Genomic DNA, 17,144 nt, shown 5'->3' on the forward strand with positions numbered 1-17,144 from the left:
ACTTTTAGGTTGTCTCAATTGTCCTATAGCCTACTTTCCAGTGCAGGGAGACAAATAGATAAATAAATATATGTTCGAAGTCCTAGCGAGACAATTAAATCTCTGAATTCAAAGAACATCTTAAGGACCTAATTAATCTTCATAGTGGTTCAAAAAAATTGAAACATATAAGAACTCAGTAAATACTCTTTAAATAGCAATAAAATCACTTCTTTTAAGTTCTGTTTGTGTTTATATCATTGTTCCATAAGATTTTCAGTGAAAGGAAATAGATAATAAATTGAAAACAGTACAAATTGTACCCATTGCAGATAGTGTCAGGAATATGTATTTTCAGTGACATCTCTCATCACCCTCTGTTAACTAGACATTTCTGGGTCTTTGATATAATAAAGATTTTTTTTTTTTTAAATATTTTATTTTTTTAGTTGTAGTTGGACACAATACCTTCATTTGATTTGTTTATTTTTATGTGGTGCTGAGGATCGAACCCAGGGCCTTGCATGTGTGAGGTAGAGCGCTTGCCCAGCCCAAAGATAGTTTCTTATTAAATATTCTCCCAAATAATCAATTGGGTCAGATTTGGTTGGAATATTAGCTTTTGTCAAAACCTTCTTTTCTAATTGCATTAATATTTTTTCCACTGTAAGAACTAAGGTGGGTAGAAGTTTGTCAAGCAAATATGCACATGTATTCAGTGTCATGTTTTCTTTATTAAACCACTCTTTGGCCAAAAAAAATGCACTTTAATGAAAAATATGCAATTTATAGTTTTATTAGCTTTAATTCCATTTTTGCTTTTCCTCTTTCACACTTCATTTTTTGATCCTGTGTGTGACCTTCCATTTTATTTTCTGGATGTTTTAGTCCAGTTTACTAATTTCTTGTTAAGTCTATCTATTGACTATTGAGTTCTTAATTTTGCTTTTTAAAAAATTTTCAGTTTTATAATTTCTTTTTGATAGTTATCTGTGGAAAATTTCAATCTTTAAATATTTTAGAATCAGAGTTAACTTGAAATATTCTAACTCCCTAATTTTGGACATGTGTCAGTATATTTCTATTTTCTGTATTTTTTCTAGGTTTTCAGTCATTTGATTTGTTTTCTAGTATACTTGATAATTTTTTTCCCCCCTGAGGTGGGGTCTTGCTATCTTTCCGTGGGGTCTTGCTATCTTTCCAAGACTGTCCATGTACTTCTGGGATGAATTTATTTTCCTTCCTCAGCCTCCTGAGTAGTTGGGACTAAAGGCACATTCCATTGTGTTTGGGATATCTGGTAGATTTTGATCATGTGGGACATTATAGATGGTCCTTGAATTACAGTGGAGTATGCCCCAATAAACTCACTGTAAGTTGAAATATTAATTAAACAAAGCATTTAATACACCTAACCTACCAAATATTGTAGCTTAGCAGCATTGAAATTGTAGAGTATTAGTTGTTTAACCTTGTGATTATGTGGCAAACCGGGAGCTGTAGCCCACTACTGCTACCCAGCATCATGAAAGAGTATCATATTGTATGTCACTAGCTCAGGAAAAAGATCAGAATTCACAGTGTAATTTCTATCAAATGTGTATCTGTTCATACCATCATATAGTAAAACAAACAAACAAAAAAACAAACCACATTGAACCATTATAAGTCAAAGATCATCTATCTATATGAATATTTTAGATAATTTGGTGCCTGAGATAATATCTTCTTCCCTGGAAGATTTATTTATTTATTTATTTTAATATATATATTTTTTGGATTATAGATGGACACAATACCTTTATTTTATTTAGTTTGTTTATGTAGTGCTGGGGATCAAACTCAGTACCTCGCATGTGCTAGGCAAGTGCTCTACCACTGAGCCACAACCCCAGCCTTTACCTTTGTTTTTCACAAATGGCTAGGGGCACAGGTGGTTGCAGTTTATTCTAATCCATTTAGAGATGGAGATGATTCAAAACTAGCTCCTAGTGAGGGCTAGTGTATTTCTGGTTTACCCTTATTCCTGGGGTGAAACACTTCTGAGCCTGACATAAAACCTGAGATGGCTTTGGACAAATTCTGTCTCCCTGTTTTAAAGTGTCTGTCAGATTTGGTTCAGCTTCTCTTCCACGGCTGCCTCTCTTGGAATCGGCAGATCCCTTTGTGGGAAAAGCAGCCCTGATTGCTGGTTTCACCTCTTTCAATTCTTCTTTTTCCCAATTTTGGCTCTGTAATTGCTCACTGCTTCTATTTTTTTTTCTGGTGCTTCTAAACAGAGGCTTAAAAATTTTTTTTTCCAGTTTTTTTCTCAGTAGATAGTTGGTTTCAATTATCTAGCCCTTTATAATCAGAAGAGGAAGAAACAGATTAGTTTATTTCTTATTAATAGTTCAGAGCAGGTATTCTGCATGTGAGTTCCATATTATGATTCAGGGACCAATCTTCTTCCATCTTTTGACTCCAGCATCCTTTAGAGAGTTCTGGGCTGAAGGAAGCCTCTGTATCTGACCAGGAAATGGAGGAAACTGAGGGAGAGAGTGCTGATGGTGTAGATGGTGATACAGGAGGTTTTTTTCATAAGCCAGACCTGGAAATGGCCTGATTTCTCTCTCTATTCTAGTGTACAGAACTTAGTCACATAGAAATCTATTGGCAAGAAAGTCTGGAAACTGTTGTCTAGCTTTGGACAGGAGAAAAACTAAGTTTTTTTTTTTTTTAAATTAAAGCATTATTGTTAAATATAGAATTTGTTTTCACTTGACAAAATCATACATGCACAGAGAATTTGATTTACTCCATTTCAGTCCCCATTCCTCTCTTCTTTCCTTCTCCTTTTCTTTCCTCCTGCTTTCTTTCCTCTACTCCACTGATCTTCTTTTTGCTTATTTATTTTTGATTGGTAAAGCAAGTGATTATGGTTAGCATATAGTCTGTCACAGGGGCTGTTGTAATTTTATCCTGTGATGATGATGGCTTGGACTAGGATTGTAGTACTAGATTTAAGTTTTCAAAGCACGTTTGAGAAATAGAATTGGTAAGACGTGTATTATTTAGAATGTAGGCTAATCTGTTAGCACAGAGACCCCCCCCCAAAAAAAAAACCACACACACAAATAGTTCACACAAGATGGAAGTTAATTTTTTTCTCCTCATAGTAGTCTAGACTGCCTCAGTTCATCTATGGTTTTATCTTTAGAAAGGCAGGAAATTATCAATAAGAACTGACATAGTTGTAAATTACTAAACAGGATTCTAACTCATTATTCTGTAATGATAGGAAATTGCACCAGTTGTATGATTTCTCATGGTTTGTAAAAATCTATGCAAACACTGCCATTTTTAGAATTTTAATGTACTCTGGGTGTCCACTGACTGGTAATCTTGTCTTCATGTTACTCAAAATTAGGAAGGACTTTGGTAGTGAGAATTGAAGAGAAGATTCTTTACTGAATTATTTGGAAAGCCAGAAAACCATTTTAAAAAAGTTCTGGGAATTTCATTTTATGGGTAAGCATGAGTATGGATGGATTTTGAAGCAAGTATGTCAAGTTTTAAAAAAAACGAACATAAAAATTTAGCAAACAAAGTTTGTTACCATTTTAAGGTTATGGGAAAGGTTGTTAAAATAGAAATTATTTAGTTTTATTGTTAAGTAAGAAAGTAGGAAGTTTCTTTTTTCAGCCTGGGAGCAAGCCTCAGAAAAATAGACTGTTTGGTAAACATTCTGAATACTTGCTTTCATTGTATACTGCAAGATTTGAACATAAAAATTTTTATTCAGCACTGAAGTTTGTTGCTTTTAATTAAAACATTTAGTATTTGAACAAACATCTGTAAAATCTTCATGTAGCACTAGGTGGCACACTATGACTTTGGATGAAAATATATACATTTTGTTTAAGTCTCCTGTAAGAAAAGAACCTATGTAAAATTCTGTTTGAAATAGGTATCTATAAAGTTATGAAGTGTTTTGGACTCATTATTGAATTTAAAACCCTGACACTTAGAATAAAATACTTAAAACTATTATGTTTAAGTTACTATTGACATTTCACAGGTATTGGATTAGTGAAAATGATTAGACTTTGAGTTTTTACTGAAAGGAATCATTTAGCATTTATTATAGAAAGCATCTGTTTCATATGTAGTAAGATGAATAGTAATGTTTTTACATATGAGGTGGTAACTTTTTTTTGAATATATTTCTTGTGTACTAAGTACAAAAGAACTAACTTTGCAAAATTTATGGTAAAGTGGAAGAAAGAATTTTTTTAAAAATATTTATTTTTTAGGTGTAGATGGACACAACACAATGCCTTTATTTTTATGTGGTGCTGAGGATCAAACCCGGGTCCTGCCCATGCTAGGCAAGCACTCTACCACTGAGCCACAATCCTAGTCCCAAGAATTTTTTTTTAATAGAAAAAAGAATCTTAGATTTGAATTTCTTGATTAGTATTACTGCAACATTGGTATCTTGTGGCCATCCATTTTAGTTTTTGGAAACACGTTAATTAATGAAAACTCTTGAACTAGAATCTAATGTCTGAAATAGTGAATTTTATGACCTGATATATATCTATAAAAGATTTTCTGTTTGCATAAGGGAGTTATCTGAAATAGAGCTGGAAGTAGTACATCTATTTAAACTAGTTCATTTGGCCAGGAATAAGTAGTGATGCTTTTGGTTACAATGGTGCTTCGGTAACCTGAACAATAGATGGCAATGTAAATTAGAACTAACAGTCACTGAAGGATGTGTTTAAGCTAATGGAGGAGGTTTTATGGTGTTTCTTCATTGGAAAATATGGCAATAAAGTAGAGAAGAGATGATTGGAGAATTTTGCAAATATACATGGAACAGAGGAGCTGGACAGCAGTCAGAGAATAATGAATTCCGTTGAAAGCTTAATTAGGTAAGTAGATGCTATGTGGATATCCAGGGCAAGATTAGAAGAATGAAGGAATTGTCCATACCAGTGTTTGTGTTAAAGATGTAAACAATTTAAGTTTTGGCAAGGGAAATATGGGTTAGACTCTCATTGAAGAGTATGAAAGTAGAGGGGGTCACTCTTTGTTTTTCTGGTAGTTTGGTTTGGTTAGTTCATTAATTTGTGCACTAAATTCAGTTCTTGCAACTCACAGATTTAGCACCCAAGAGATTATTCCCTCTTTAGTAACAACACAATTTTTCTCCCTCCTGGATCACTCTCATCAACATAAAAATATCACCTGTCTTAAAACTCTTTTAAAAATATATTATAGTTGTAGATGGACACAATATCTTTATTTTATTTATTTATTTTTATGTGGTGCTTAGGATCGAATCCAGTGTCTCACATGTGCTAGGCAAGCACTCAACCTCTGAGCTACAGCCCCAGACCTTAAAACTATTTTATGTTAGGAAAAAACCCTTTGTGTTCTTTATGACAGAACTCAAAAGTGTTTTTTAGATTCATTGTTTGATCTCCATTTTCTCACTATACCTCTTTTTTTTAAAAATCATTTTTTGTAGTTGTAGTTGGAAAGAATCCCTTTATTCTAAGTGTTTTTTTTAATGTAGTGCTAAGGATTGAATCTAGCGCCTCACACATGCTAGACAAGTGCTCTGCCATTGAGCTACAGCCTCAGTCCTCATTATTCTCCTTGAACCTCCTTCAGTCAGGATTTTGACTCTACTGTTCCATTGAATAGGCAATAAGTTATTGATATTTTAAGAAATAATTTTGTAATAAGTTATTTCTTTTATTACTTCCTATACAATGCAAAGTTGTTAACCTTATTGCTGTTTCTCTAAAGGCAATGAGTTGTTATTTTCCTATCCTCTGTGTACTCTTAAGATTTTTCTCTTTATTTTAGGTTATCAGTTTTTCTGTGATGTGATTAGGTATTTTTTTTCCCTCAATAATTATCAGCCATTATTTTTATCATTGCCTTTGGTAAATATTAAAGGTATGCCACACAGCAGCAATACATTTGTATGTACACACATATATTTAAACATATATATTTTGTTAAATATATTTGCAATAAAAAGACTATTATTTAAAGCTCTCAGTAGACTTGCTTATGTCAGAATAAAATTAAAATTCAGATTTTCTGGTGTACCTTTTTTTTTGAGTGTGGGATGTTAGGGAGTGAACCCAGGAGTGTTGTGCCATTGAGCTACATCTCCAGTCCTTTTTGAAAAAAAATTAATTTTGAGACAGGGTCTTCCTAAGTTGCTGAGGCTATCCTTGAATTTGTGATCCTCCTGCCTCAGTTTCCTGAGTAGCCACGATTAGAGGTGTGTGCCACTGCACCCCACCTTGTTTACATTTTTTTTAGAATTTTAAAAATTCATTTGAGTTATACATAATATTGGGATTCACTTTGTCATAATTATAAAAGCATGAAATATAATTTACTCCAATTCAGTCCCCAGTACTTACCCTTTCCTTTTTTCCTCCCTTCCCCTATTTCCTTTCATCTACTCTGATTTTTCTTCTATTTATTTTTCTAAATTAGTGCATCATGGATACACATGAAGGTGAAATTCACTGTTATATTCATGTATGTATATACGAAAGCTTGGTCAGATTCATTCCACTATTCCTCCTTTTTTCTGTCCCTCTTCCTTCCTCCTTATTCATCTTCCTCTACTACACTGATCTCCTATTTTCATGGAATTTACTCTCCCTTTTCTTCTTTTTTTTCTTATTTTGTTCTAGCTTCTATGTATATTTGAATGTTGATTTTTTTTTTTTTTCTGGGTCTGGCTTATTTCACTTAGCATGGTGTTTTCCAGTTCCATCTGTTTACCAGAAAATGCCATAATTTCATTATTCTTTCTGGCTAAATACAACTCACTTGTGTATTTATACCACATTTTCTTTATCCATTCATCTATTGACGGGTACCTACGCTGGATCCACAGTTATTCTATTGTGAATTGTGCTTCTATAAAAATTGATGTGGCTGTATTACTATAATATGCTGATTTTAGATCTTTTAAGATAAATGTCAAGGAGTGGGATAGTTGGGTATATGGTGGTTTTGTTCCTAGTTTTTTAACAATCTCCATCCAGCTTTCCAGAATGGTTGCACTAATTTCCAGTCCCAGAAACAATGTATGAGTGTACCTTTCCCCTCAACATTTACTGTTATTTGTTTTCTTGATAACTGTTATTCTGATTAGAGTGAAATTTGAAATCTCAATATAGTTTTTTTTTGGGGGGGTTGGTGGGATTGAACCCAGGAGCACTTAATTACTGAGCACACCCCCAGCCTTTTTTTTATATTCTATTTGATCTGGCTGAATTGCTCAGGGCCTCCTTAAGTTGCTTTGAACTCATGATCCTCCTGCCTTAGCCTTCCAAGCCACTGGGATTACAAGTGTGCACTACTATGTCTAGCCTCAGTGTAGTTGCTTTGAATTTCCTTGACTGCTAGAGATGTTGAACATTTTTTAAATATATTTATTGACCATTTGTATTTTTTTTGAGAAAGTTCTGTTTAATTCTTTTATCCATTTATTGATTTTCTTTTTTTGCTGTTAACTTTTTTGAGTTCTTTATATATTCTAGATATTAATCCCCTATTGGGGAGCAGGTGGCAAAAATTTTATCTCATTCTGTAGGCTCTCTCCTTCATGTTCTTTCTTTGCTCTGCCAAAGCTTTTAATTTGATGCTGCCCCACTTTTTGATTTTTGATTTTATTTCTTGTGCTTTAGGAGTCTTGCTAAGGTAGTCAGTGTGTGCCAGTATGTTAGGAGTGGGCCTACATTTTCTTCTAGCAGTTTCAGACTTTCTGGTCTAATTCCTAGGTCTTTGATTCACTTTAACCTGATTTTTATGTAGGGTGATAAAATCGAGGTTTAGTTTCATTCTTCTACATGTGGATATATAGTTTTTTTTCAGAACTGTTTGTTAAAAAAGGCCTTCTTTTCTTCAATGTATGTATTTGGCACCTTTATGGAGTATCGATAACTTTATCTATGTGAGTTTGTCTCTGTCTTCTAGTTCATGTCTTTATGTCCGTTTTGATGCTAGTACCATGCAGTTTTTGTTACTACAGCTCTGTAGTATAATTTGAGGTTTGGTTTTGTGATGACAGCCTCCAGCATTATTGTTCTTTCTTACGACTGTTTGGCTTTTCTGGGTTTCTTCCTCTGCCAAATTATTTTTACAACTTTTTTTTTTTAGTTTTGTGAAGAACTTCATTGATATTTTGATGTGGATTGCATTTAATATATATATATATATATGTATATAATGCTTTTAGTAGTATACCCACTTTTAAAAAATATTTATTTTTTAGTTTTAGGTGGGCACAATATCTTTATTTTTTATTTTTATGTGGTGCTGAGGATGGAATCCAGTGCCTCATGCATGCTAGGCGAGCACTTTACCGCTGAGCCACAACCCCAGCCCCAGTAGTATGCCCACTGTGATAATATTCTACCCATAGAAGATAATAGGAGGTCTTTCCATCTTTCTAATGTCATCTTTGATTTCTTTTTTTCAGTGTTCTGTTATTTTCAATGTAGAGGTCTTTGACCTCCTTGGATAGATTTACTCCTCAGTACTTTTTGTTTTTTTGAGGTTATTGTGAATGGGATATTTTTCCTAATTTCTTTTTCAGCAGATTTATTATTGGCATATAGGAAAGCAATTGCTTTATGTATGTTGATCTTTTATCCTGCTACTTTACTAAATTTGTTTATCAGTTCCAGAAATCTTACGGTGGGAATTTTTGGGTATTCTGAATATAGGATCATGACATCTGCAGAGATCATTTGACCTCTTTTCCTATTTGTATCTCTTAATAACTTCCTTCTCTTGCCTGCTTGTTCTGGCTAGAGTTCCAAGACTGTTGAATAGGAGTGGTAGGAGTTGACATCCTTGGTCTAGAGTTGTGGCTCAGAGGTAGAGTGTTCGTCTATCATGTGTGAGGCACTGGGTTTGATCCTCAGCACCACATAAAAATAAAGTAAAAAGATATGTGTCCACCTAAAAAAGCATTGACTTCTTTGTCTTCTTCCTTATTTTAGAGGAAATTTTTTCAATTTTTCTTGTTGAATGTGATGTTGGCCTTGGGTTTGCTGATATATATCCTTTACAATATTTAAGTAAGTTGCTTAGGGCCTTACTGAGTTGCTGAGGCTGGTCACAGAGTTGAAATCCTCTGGCCTTAGCCTTCTGTGACTCGGATCATAGGTGTGCACCACTGGGCCTGGCCTAGTCCCAAAAATTTTGATATGTTGTAATCTCTATTTTAATTAGTTTCTAAATTTTTAACATTTCTCCTGTGATCCATTTGTCATTCAAAAGTGCATTATTTAATCTCCAGGTGTTAGAGGGTTTCTGTTTTTTATTGATTTCTAATTTCGTTTCATTTTAATCTGATTGCAAGGAATTATCTTTTTTGGTATTTGCTAAGATTTCCTCTGTGTCTTAAAATATCATCTATTTTAGAGGATGTTACATGTACTGCTGAGAAGAAAGTGAGTTCAGTTGTTGATAGATGAAATATTATATAGATGTCTGTTAAGTCCATTTGATTCATAGTGTTTTTTAGTTCTGAAGAATCTTGACTTAGTTTATGTCTGGATGGTGTATCCAGTGGTGAAAGAGTGTTATTGTATTGTGGTTTATTTATTATGCACTGCTGTTTGAAAAATAAACATTTATAGTCATTATATCGTATTACTTCAATCAGTATGAAATGACTTTCTTTGTTTCTTTTGATTAATTTTGGATTGAAGTTACTTTGTCTAATATGAGAGTAGCTACCCCTGCTTGCTTATAGCTACCATTTTGCATGATATAGCTTTTCCCATCCTTTTACTTTAAATCTATGGATGTCTTTATAAGATGAATCTCTTATAAACATTGTTTGATTGGGTCTTGTTTTTTTTAATCCAATCTGCCAATCTATATCTTTTGATTGAAGAGTTTGTAGACTTCTTACATTTAAAAAAATTAGTTGTTGATTGACTTTATTTATTTACTTATATATGGTACACAGAATCGAACCCAGTGCCTCATATATGCTAGGCAAGCACTGTAACAACTGAGCCACAACTTCAGCCCGACTTTTTACGTTATTAATAGAGATGATTTTTATTTCTTGCCATTTTGATTTCTAATGCTTAATTTGTACTTGATTCCCCTTTAATAAACTATTCTTCCAGTAGAAGTTTTTCCTGTGCTTGTTTTCAGTTCTATTTTTCATGTCTTCTTCAAGAGACATTTCATTTAGTATATTTTATAGTACTGACTTAGTGGTTATGAATTCTTTAGTTGTGCTTATCATGGAAGGTTTTTATTTCATCAAAAATTATGAAGGGCATTTTTGCTGGATATTATAATTTTGGTTGGTACCTGTTTTCTTTCAGGGCTTGGTATATATTATTTCATGACTTCCTGGGTTTTAGGATTTGGATTGAGTAATCAGTTGAAATCCAAATTAGTTTATCTCTAAACGTGACCTGCTGTTTTTCTCATGTGACTTTTAAAATGCTATCCTTATTCTGCATATTAGGTATTTCCATTATAACGAGTCTTGGAGAGGGATCTTTTTGCATCCTATTTTATATGCCTCTTGTATTTGGATTTCTATCTTATTCCTAAGATTTGGAAAATTTTGTAATACTATTTAATTGAAAAGGTTGTGTTTTCATTTACTTTGTATTTTGGCACCTTGGTCTACCCTAATGATTCTTCTATTTTTAAATATATTTTTTACTTAATGTGGTGCTGAGGATCAAACCCAGGGCCTCGTGTATCCAAAGCAAGCACTCTATCACTGAGCTACAACCCCAGCCCCTACCCCAATGATTCTTAAAAAAATTTTTTTTTTTAAATTGTAGATGGACACAATACCTTTACTTTTTATTTGTTTATCTTTATGTGGTACTGAGGATCGAACCCAGTGCCTCATACATGCAAGGCAAATGTTCTACCACTGAGCTACAACCAGTGATTCTTATATTTAGTCTCTTGATGTTATCCCAGATTTCTTGAATATTCTGGTCATAGTCTGTTAACATCTGTTCTTTATTATTGACTTTATTTTCAAAACTTTGTCTTCAGGGCCTCAAAGTGGTCTAATCTATTGCTAGCACTTTGCATTGAATTTTTAATTTGATTTATTGAGTCTTTCATTTTCAGAACTTCCATTTGGTTTCTCTCTCTTTATTGAAATGATCTTTCACAGCCTATACTTTCTAAATGTATTTCTCATATCTTTAAGCTGGTTGAACATTTTAACTATAAAGTTTCTAAATTCTTTCTCCAATATTTTCTCCACTATGGTGTCATTGGCGTCAGTGTTGAAGTGTTGTGGGGTGTTTGTTTGTTTTTATACTGCTTGTGTGGTCATACCAAAATACCATTGATTGGTATGATTATTGCTTCTTTTATGCAAGGGACTAGAGCTTCTTTCTCTTAATAACCTTGGGCTGAGTGAATATCTGGGGATTAATGTTCAATGTGTGTCCTAAGCTGTTGCCAGCAGCAGCACCACTTTGAGAGAGGCCACTGAACCCTATTTACTGTAATTATTTCAGAGCAAAGCCATGTACTGTTGAACTTAATAAAAAAACTTGATACTATTCTCCATATTTCCTTAATCCAGGTATAAACCTGTAGTTGTCTCCAATCAGTCTTCACTGCCTCTTTTGTATGCTGTGGAAAGGTCAGGGATTGCCACCTAGCTCCATTCTGCCATCTTCAAATTTCTCTCTGATTGGGTATTTAAATTTATTTTGTTTGGAGTTTATAGAGCTTCTATATGAATTGGGCTAGTGTATTTTATCAAGTTCTTTTTATATTATGAAAATATTGTCTTTGGCAATTTAAATAATTACTGTATTTTAGGTAATAATTTTGATAATATCCTGAATTTGATAGTTGTAAAAACTGGGAAATACAGGAGAGTTTCCTTGCATATCAGAAATACATATTGATGTGTCACTGGCAAGGACTATCATAACTATATTTCAAATGTCTCACAAAAATATGAGGATATTTTGGATATTCTTTTGGCTAATTTGTAACTTGTCTGTAATTTGAATTTATTTCAAAATAAAAAGTAATATCTGTTTATCTCATAATTGGCTTCTCATCACACAGTCTCACCAATTGTCTGGCTGCTTCCCATAAAATGACAAACTTGAGTACATGTTACTGAGACCTTATGAACTGTGTTAGTCATCTTTCTGTCTGTATAATAAAATACCTGAAACATTTAATTTATAAAGCTAAAAAGTCTATTTTAGCTCACAGTTTTGGAAGTTCCAAAGATTGAGTGAACTTACAGCTTTGAGCCTTCTCTTTGGTGGATGTGCCAGATGGCAATGGGGGAGAGTGAGTAGTGGAGGAAACTGCTCATCTCATCAGCCAGGAAGCAAGGAGAAAGTGACTGGATGAGCTTGGGGTTCCAAAATCCTTTGCAGGGACACACCCTCAATAACCTCTCATTAGGCCTACCTCCTAAATAATACTCCACCTCCTGATAGTGCCCCTCTGGGGACCAGTTGTCTAACACATGAACCTTTGAGACATTCAGCATCTAAACTCAACAGTCTGTAAAGGCTTAAAAAAAATTATGTGGCCCTTTGTAGAAGAAGTTTGTTAACCCTTGCTCTAGAGTTCAGAGAGTTTATTCTTCCTCTGAAGTTATACTAGTCATTACTAAGTTCCTTTGAGAGAAATATGTTCCCCAAATAATCAAGAATTAAAAATCAACCACTAGGTGAGGAGAACCCAAAATTGGAATGTAAATAGTAACATATTACAAGTAAATAATATAACCATATTGAAGAGAATAAGAACTAATTTGATGATTTTGGAAAACAGTACTTTGATAGAATACAGGAAAAAGCTAAGGACAAGATCTATACAGAAATGCCATAATCTAGTTAGTAAATATGTTTCTCATAGGGATATAGGTTAATGATTCTGAAACTGTATTTTGAATTGAATAGATAAGTAAAATATTGTAGATATTTAGAGCTGAGATTTTTGCCTCACTTAATTTTATACATTTCTGATTTAATACTGCATCTTTGCATTTATTTACATTTTCAACTGTGAATACTATAGTCTGTATGTGTGTATAAGTTTTGATACATTTTAACTTCTTGTAACAGATATTTGTATATTTATGATAGTAAATGATACACTATTGTCTACATATATTTTATGCATTCATGACATATCTAATTTTTAAATTTAATATTTATAGGATGTATGGTTTGTCTTTAAGTTTCTTCAAGTTGTTGGAAATTAAAAAAAAAATCTGCTCATGAGTGAATCTGCTCTGTTCAAACCTGTGTTGTTTAAGGATCAACTTACATTTTCTCACTGTCTTAAATGCTTCTTTGCAAATAGTAGTTTTCCAATGAATGTATTGTTGCCTAAGGATTTCAGACATGCAGACTAGGCTAAGAAGGATTAGAAGAGGGCATGAAAACACACATTAATTGGACTGGAATTTTGTGCTGGGCCCAGTGGTGAACTTGTTTGATACAGAGGCCAATTGCCCACATGGGATTCTCTGCTCATGTGGATTCTTTAGGATCCCTTTCTTCCCATACATACTTGGCTTATAAAAACAGGTTATTTTCTGTAGTGTGTGTATACGTGTAAATATTTATCAATTGACAAATAGATACATTTATTTATCAATAGATAAATATATACATGCATATGTAATTTTTTGGGATTGAACCCAGGGACACTCTTTCCACAGAATTAGACCTCCAGTCCTTTCTATTTTTCATTTTGAGACAGGGTCTTGCTAAGTTGCTGAGGTTGGCCTCAAACTTGTGATCCTTTCGCTTCAGCCTCCCAAGTGACAGTACTAATGCATCTGGCTCATATTTGCATTTATTAGTGGGGAACCAGTGTTTGTTTTATTGGGCCTGGGTCCCAGCTAGCTCAGGGTCTTGGTGGAGCTAAACTTGTCAGTTAGTGCTGCTTGTAGGTTGGGTGCGTCTACAGTAGGAAATAAATCACACACATTTTGTAAAGTAGTTTGAGTTTTACAATTTGCATTTTAGATATTTCAGTTTTAGGAATTACTGTTTAGATCCCAGTAGCTTAGAATTAATCATGCAGTTAACAGCTGAGTGGAAATTCACTTTATTTATTTATTTTTATGTGGTGCTGAGGATCGAATCTGTGCCTCATATATGCTAGGCGGGCGCTCTACCACTGAGCCACAACCCCAACCCTGGAAATTCACTTTAAAAAAAGGAGTTTTAGAAAACATTTTATTCTGCAGAGAACTTTCAGAGGAAATTTATAGCATGTTTGTAAAATGTGGTCTCTTTCCCTTGAACCTGTTAATATGTAAGTGGTGGTGCTGATATGGACACACAGCAGTGCTTATGTTTCTTTGGACAGTTTTTCAAACCTTAGATTATATTTATTCTTGAAATAATTTTTTAAAGCTTTTAAAGTTAAAAGCTTTAAAAAAATTACGATTGACTTTCTTTTCTGTTTAACCACCTTCTAAATTCCAAATTAGTTTTAAATGTCTCCTTTTTGAGAAAATGTAGAAAATAATGTTCTCAAATATGGTCTGTATGTTGACTTATCTAATGCATAATAATTTTCTCTTTTTTATATGTAGGCTTCGTTCCAGCGTTCCAATAGTCATGATAAAGTAAGGAGAATAGTTGCAGAGGAGGGTCGCACAGCAAGAAACCTAATAGCTTGGAGTGTTCCATTGGAAAGCAAAGATGATGATGGTATGTATTGTAAAATAATTGGTTTCATCTTTGTTGTAAACTATGATAGACAGGCACCATACCTGTAGTTCTAACTACTCTGGAGGCTGAGGCAGAAGGATCCCTTGAGCCCAGGAATTCAAGGCCAGCCTAGGCAACATAGCTAGACCCCATCTCAAACAAAACAAACAAAACAGAATAGAAAAAATTAGAAGGATATATTTTGTTCTAAACGATATAGATTGAAAGCTGGATGTTCACAGTTAGAACTCTTGAGAAAATTAGTATATGTCAAATATTTTTTAATTGCTTTTATATACACATGGCTTAATAAAAGTGATATTGTTAGCTTTGCTGTTTCAGATAACAATGAAATTGGCGCTTGTTATATTATTATGATTGGCAGATGAGAAGTTACAAGAGATTTAAATTTTTTTCTTTTCCTGAATTCTTATAGTTTACAACAAGTTACCATTTGTTTTAATAAAAACAATCGGAAGTAGCCTAGAGTGCTTCCCTAGCATGTGTGAGGTACCATGTTCAATCCCCAGCTCCACAAAAATAAAATACCAACACTGCCACCACCACTGCTGCCAATAAAACCAGAAGAGAGGATTTTGAAGGATCCCAGTGCAAATAAGGGATAGATGTTTTAAGAAGATGGAAATATTAATTACCCCAATTTATTTGTTGTATACATGTATCAAATTATCACACTATCTCATTATCAGTGATGTTAACTTTAATTAGTTCATATATCTACCAAGAATCTCCACTATAAATTTTTCCTTTTTAGTTATTAATGAGTAATTTTTTCAAAAAATATTTTTAGACTTATAAATATTTTTAGACTTATAAATATTGATTCAAAAATCAATAGTTTACTCTTGCTCCTATACTTCTTCCTTCCCTTCCAAAATTCTTTTCTTATATTTATTGAACACAACATCTGTCTTTTTAAACTGACAATCTGTAGATGTTTGTTAGGTTCATTTGATTAATGTTTTTTAGGTCAGAAGAATCTCTGTTGGTGAGAAAGGTGTGTTTAATCACCGAGTATTATTATATTGAGGCCTATCTGAATCTTTAAGTTTAATGATGTTTATTTTACATATTTAGATGCATTGACATTTGGGGCATAAATGTTGACTGTTGTTTTATCTTCTCGTCGTATTGTTTTCTTTACCAATTTGAAGTGACCTTTGTCTCTCCTGATTAATTTTGTCTTTGGAATCTGCTTTGTCATATGTGAGAGTAGCTACTCCTACTTGTTTTCAGGCTCCCTTTGCATGATGTGTCATTTTCTGTCCTTTTCTGTTTCAGTTGTGGATGTCTTTGCCTGTGCGGTGAGTCTCTTGCAAACAACATATAGTTGAGTCTTGTTTTTTAATCCATTCTGCTAGTCTATGTCTTTTCATTGGAGAATTGAGACTATTTACATTCAGTGCTTTTCTAGAGAGATGTTTATTAATTCTTGCCATTTTTACTTATTTCTAATGTTTAATTTGGTCCTGTTTCTTATATGCTTAGCTGTGTTTCCAATGAGGTTTATCCATCCTGAGCCCTGGAGTTAGTTTTTAATTTGTTCTGTATGTAGTATTTCCTTTAAGTGTCATCTATACTACCAGTTTAATAGTCATTAATTCTTTTGGTATCTGCTTATTTTGGAGTTAGTTTTTTATTTCTCTTTGATTTTGAAGATAGCTTTGTTGGATGTAGTAATCTTGGTTGACAGTTATTTTCTCTCGAAAAAATGTTTATTTTTATAATAGCTTGTTATTATAGTATGGCTACAATATATGTATGTATACTCAAATATTTCTGAGGATGATAGTTCCATTTTAAACAAGGGCTCTCTTCTTTGGGTTCTTTCTTTTCCTCTGATGTTTGTTCCAAGCTGTTTTTTTTCTGCTGGCTTTTCTAAAAATTCTGGCTGGTATGTTCTGTAAACAGAATGAATGAAGAGCTATGTAGTGTAATTTTTCTGCCTTTATGTCTGGTAGACCAGTGAGGGAGTTGGATAAATGCCTGTGTGTTATGGCTTATATCACTTATTCTTCATCAGGGTCCTGCTTCAAAATTATCTTGTAGAAAAAAGAAGTTTTTCTTATGTACATGTTAGAGAATGAGACATCTGACTATAAAAAACCCTCTGTTTTTGTAAGCACTGGGTATTGAATTTATGGCCTTCTGTATGCTAGGCATGTGATCTACCACTGAGCTAAATCTGCAATCCTTAACCTTTGCAAAATCGAACTGTGTATTTCATAAAGCAGAGAAATTAATAAAAATAAAATATTGGACTTATATTGTAAAATTATTCTTAAAAAATTAAAATTTTTTATTATGGTAAAAATATTCTTAATTTTATTGTTGAAATAAATTTAAAGGAAGTATTTCTCAGTAACTTGATTTTTTTTTTAAATTGTCAGATTATCTGAC

At 33.3% G+C, this 17,144-nt stretch overlaps 1 protein-coding gene across 9 annotated transcripts in view; it reads left to right on the forward strand.

Moving 5' to 3' along the window:
- Nucleotides 1-17,144, forward strand: part of Scaper (S-phase cyclin A associated protein in the ER) — a 447,154-nt gene that overhangs the window by 26,052 nt on the left and 403,958 nt on the right. For all 9 annotated transcript variants that reach the window (XR_013090777.1, XM_076851161.1, XM_076851163.1 and 6 more), the window contains one exon: nt 14,606-14,723. Coding sequence is in view for 8 of the 9 variants with exons in the window: in XM_076851161.1 (XP_076707276.1) it covers nt 14,606-14,723 (118 nt within the window). In the remaining variant the exon portion in view is untranslated. The remainder of the gene's footprint in view (nt 1-14,605; nt 14,724-17,144) is intronic.

This window comes from Callospermophilus lateralis, chromosome 3, assembly GCF_048772815.1.
Source record: "Callospermophilus lateralis isolate mCalLat2 chromosome 3, mCalLat2.hap1, whole genome shotgun sequence".
In the NCBI taxonomy this organism is placed as follows: Eukaryota; Metazoa; Chordata; class Mammalia; order Rodentia; family Sciuridae; genus Callospermophilus; species Callospermophilus lateralis.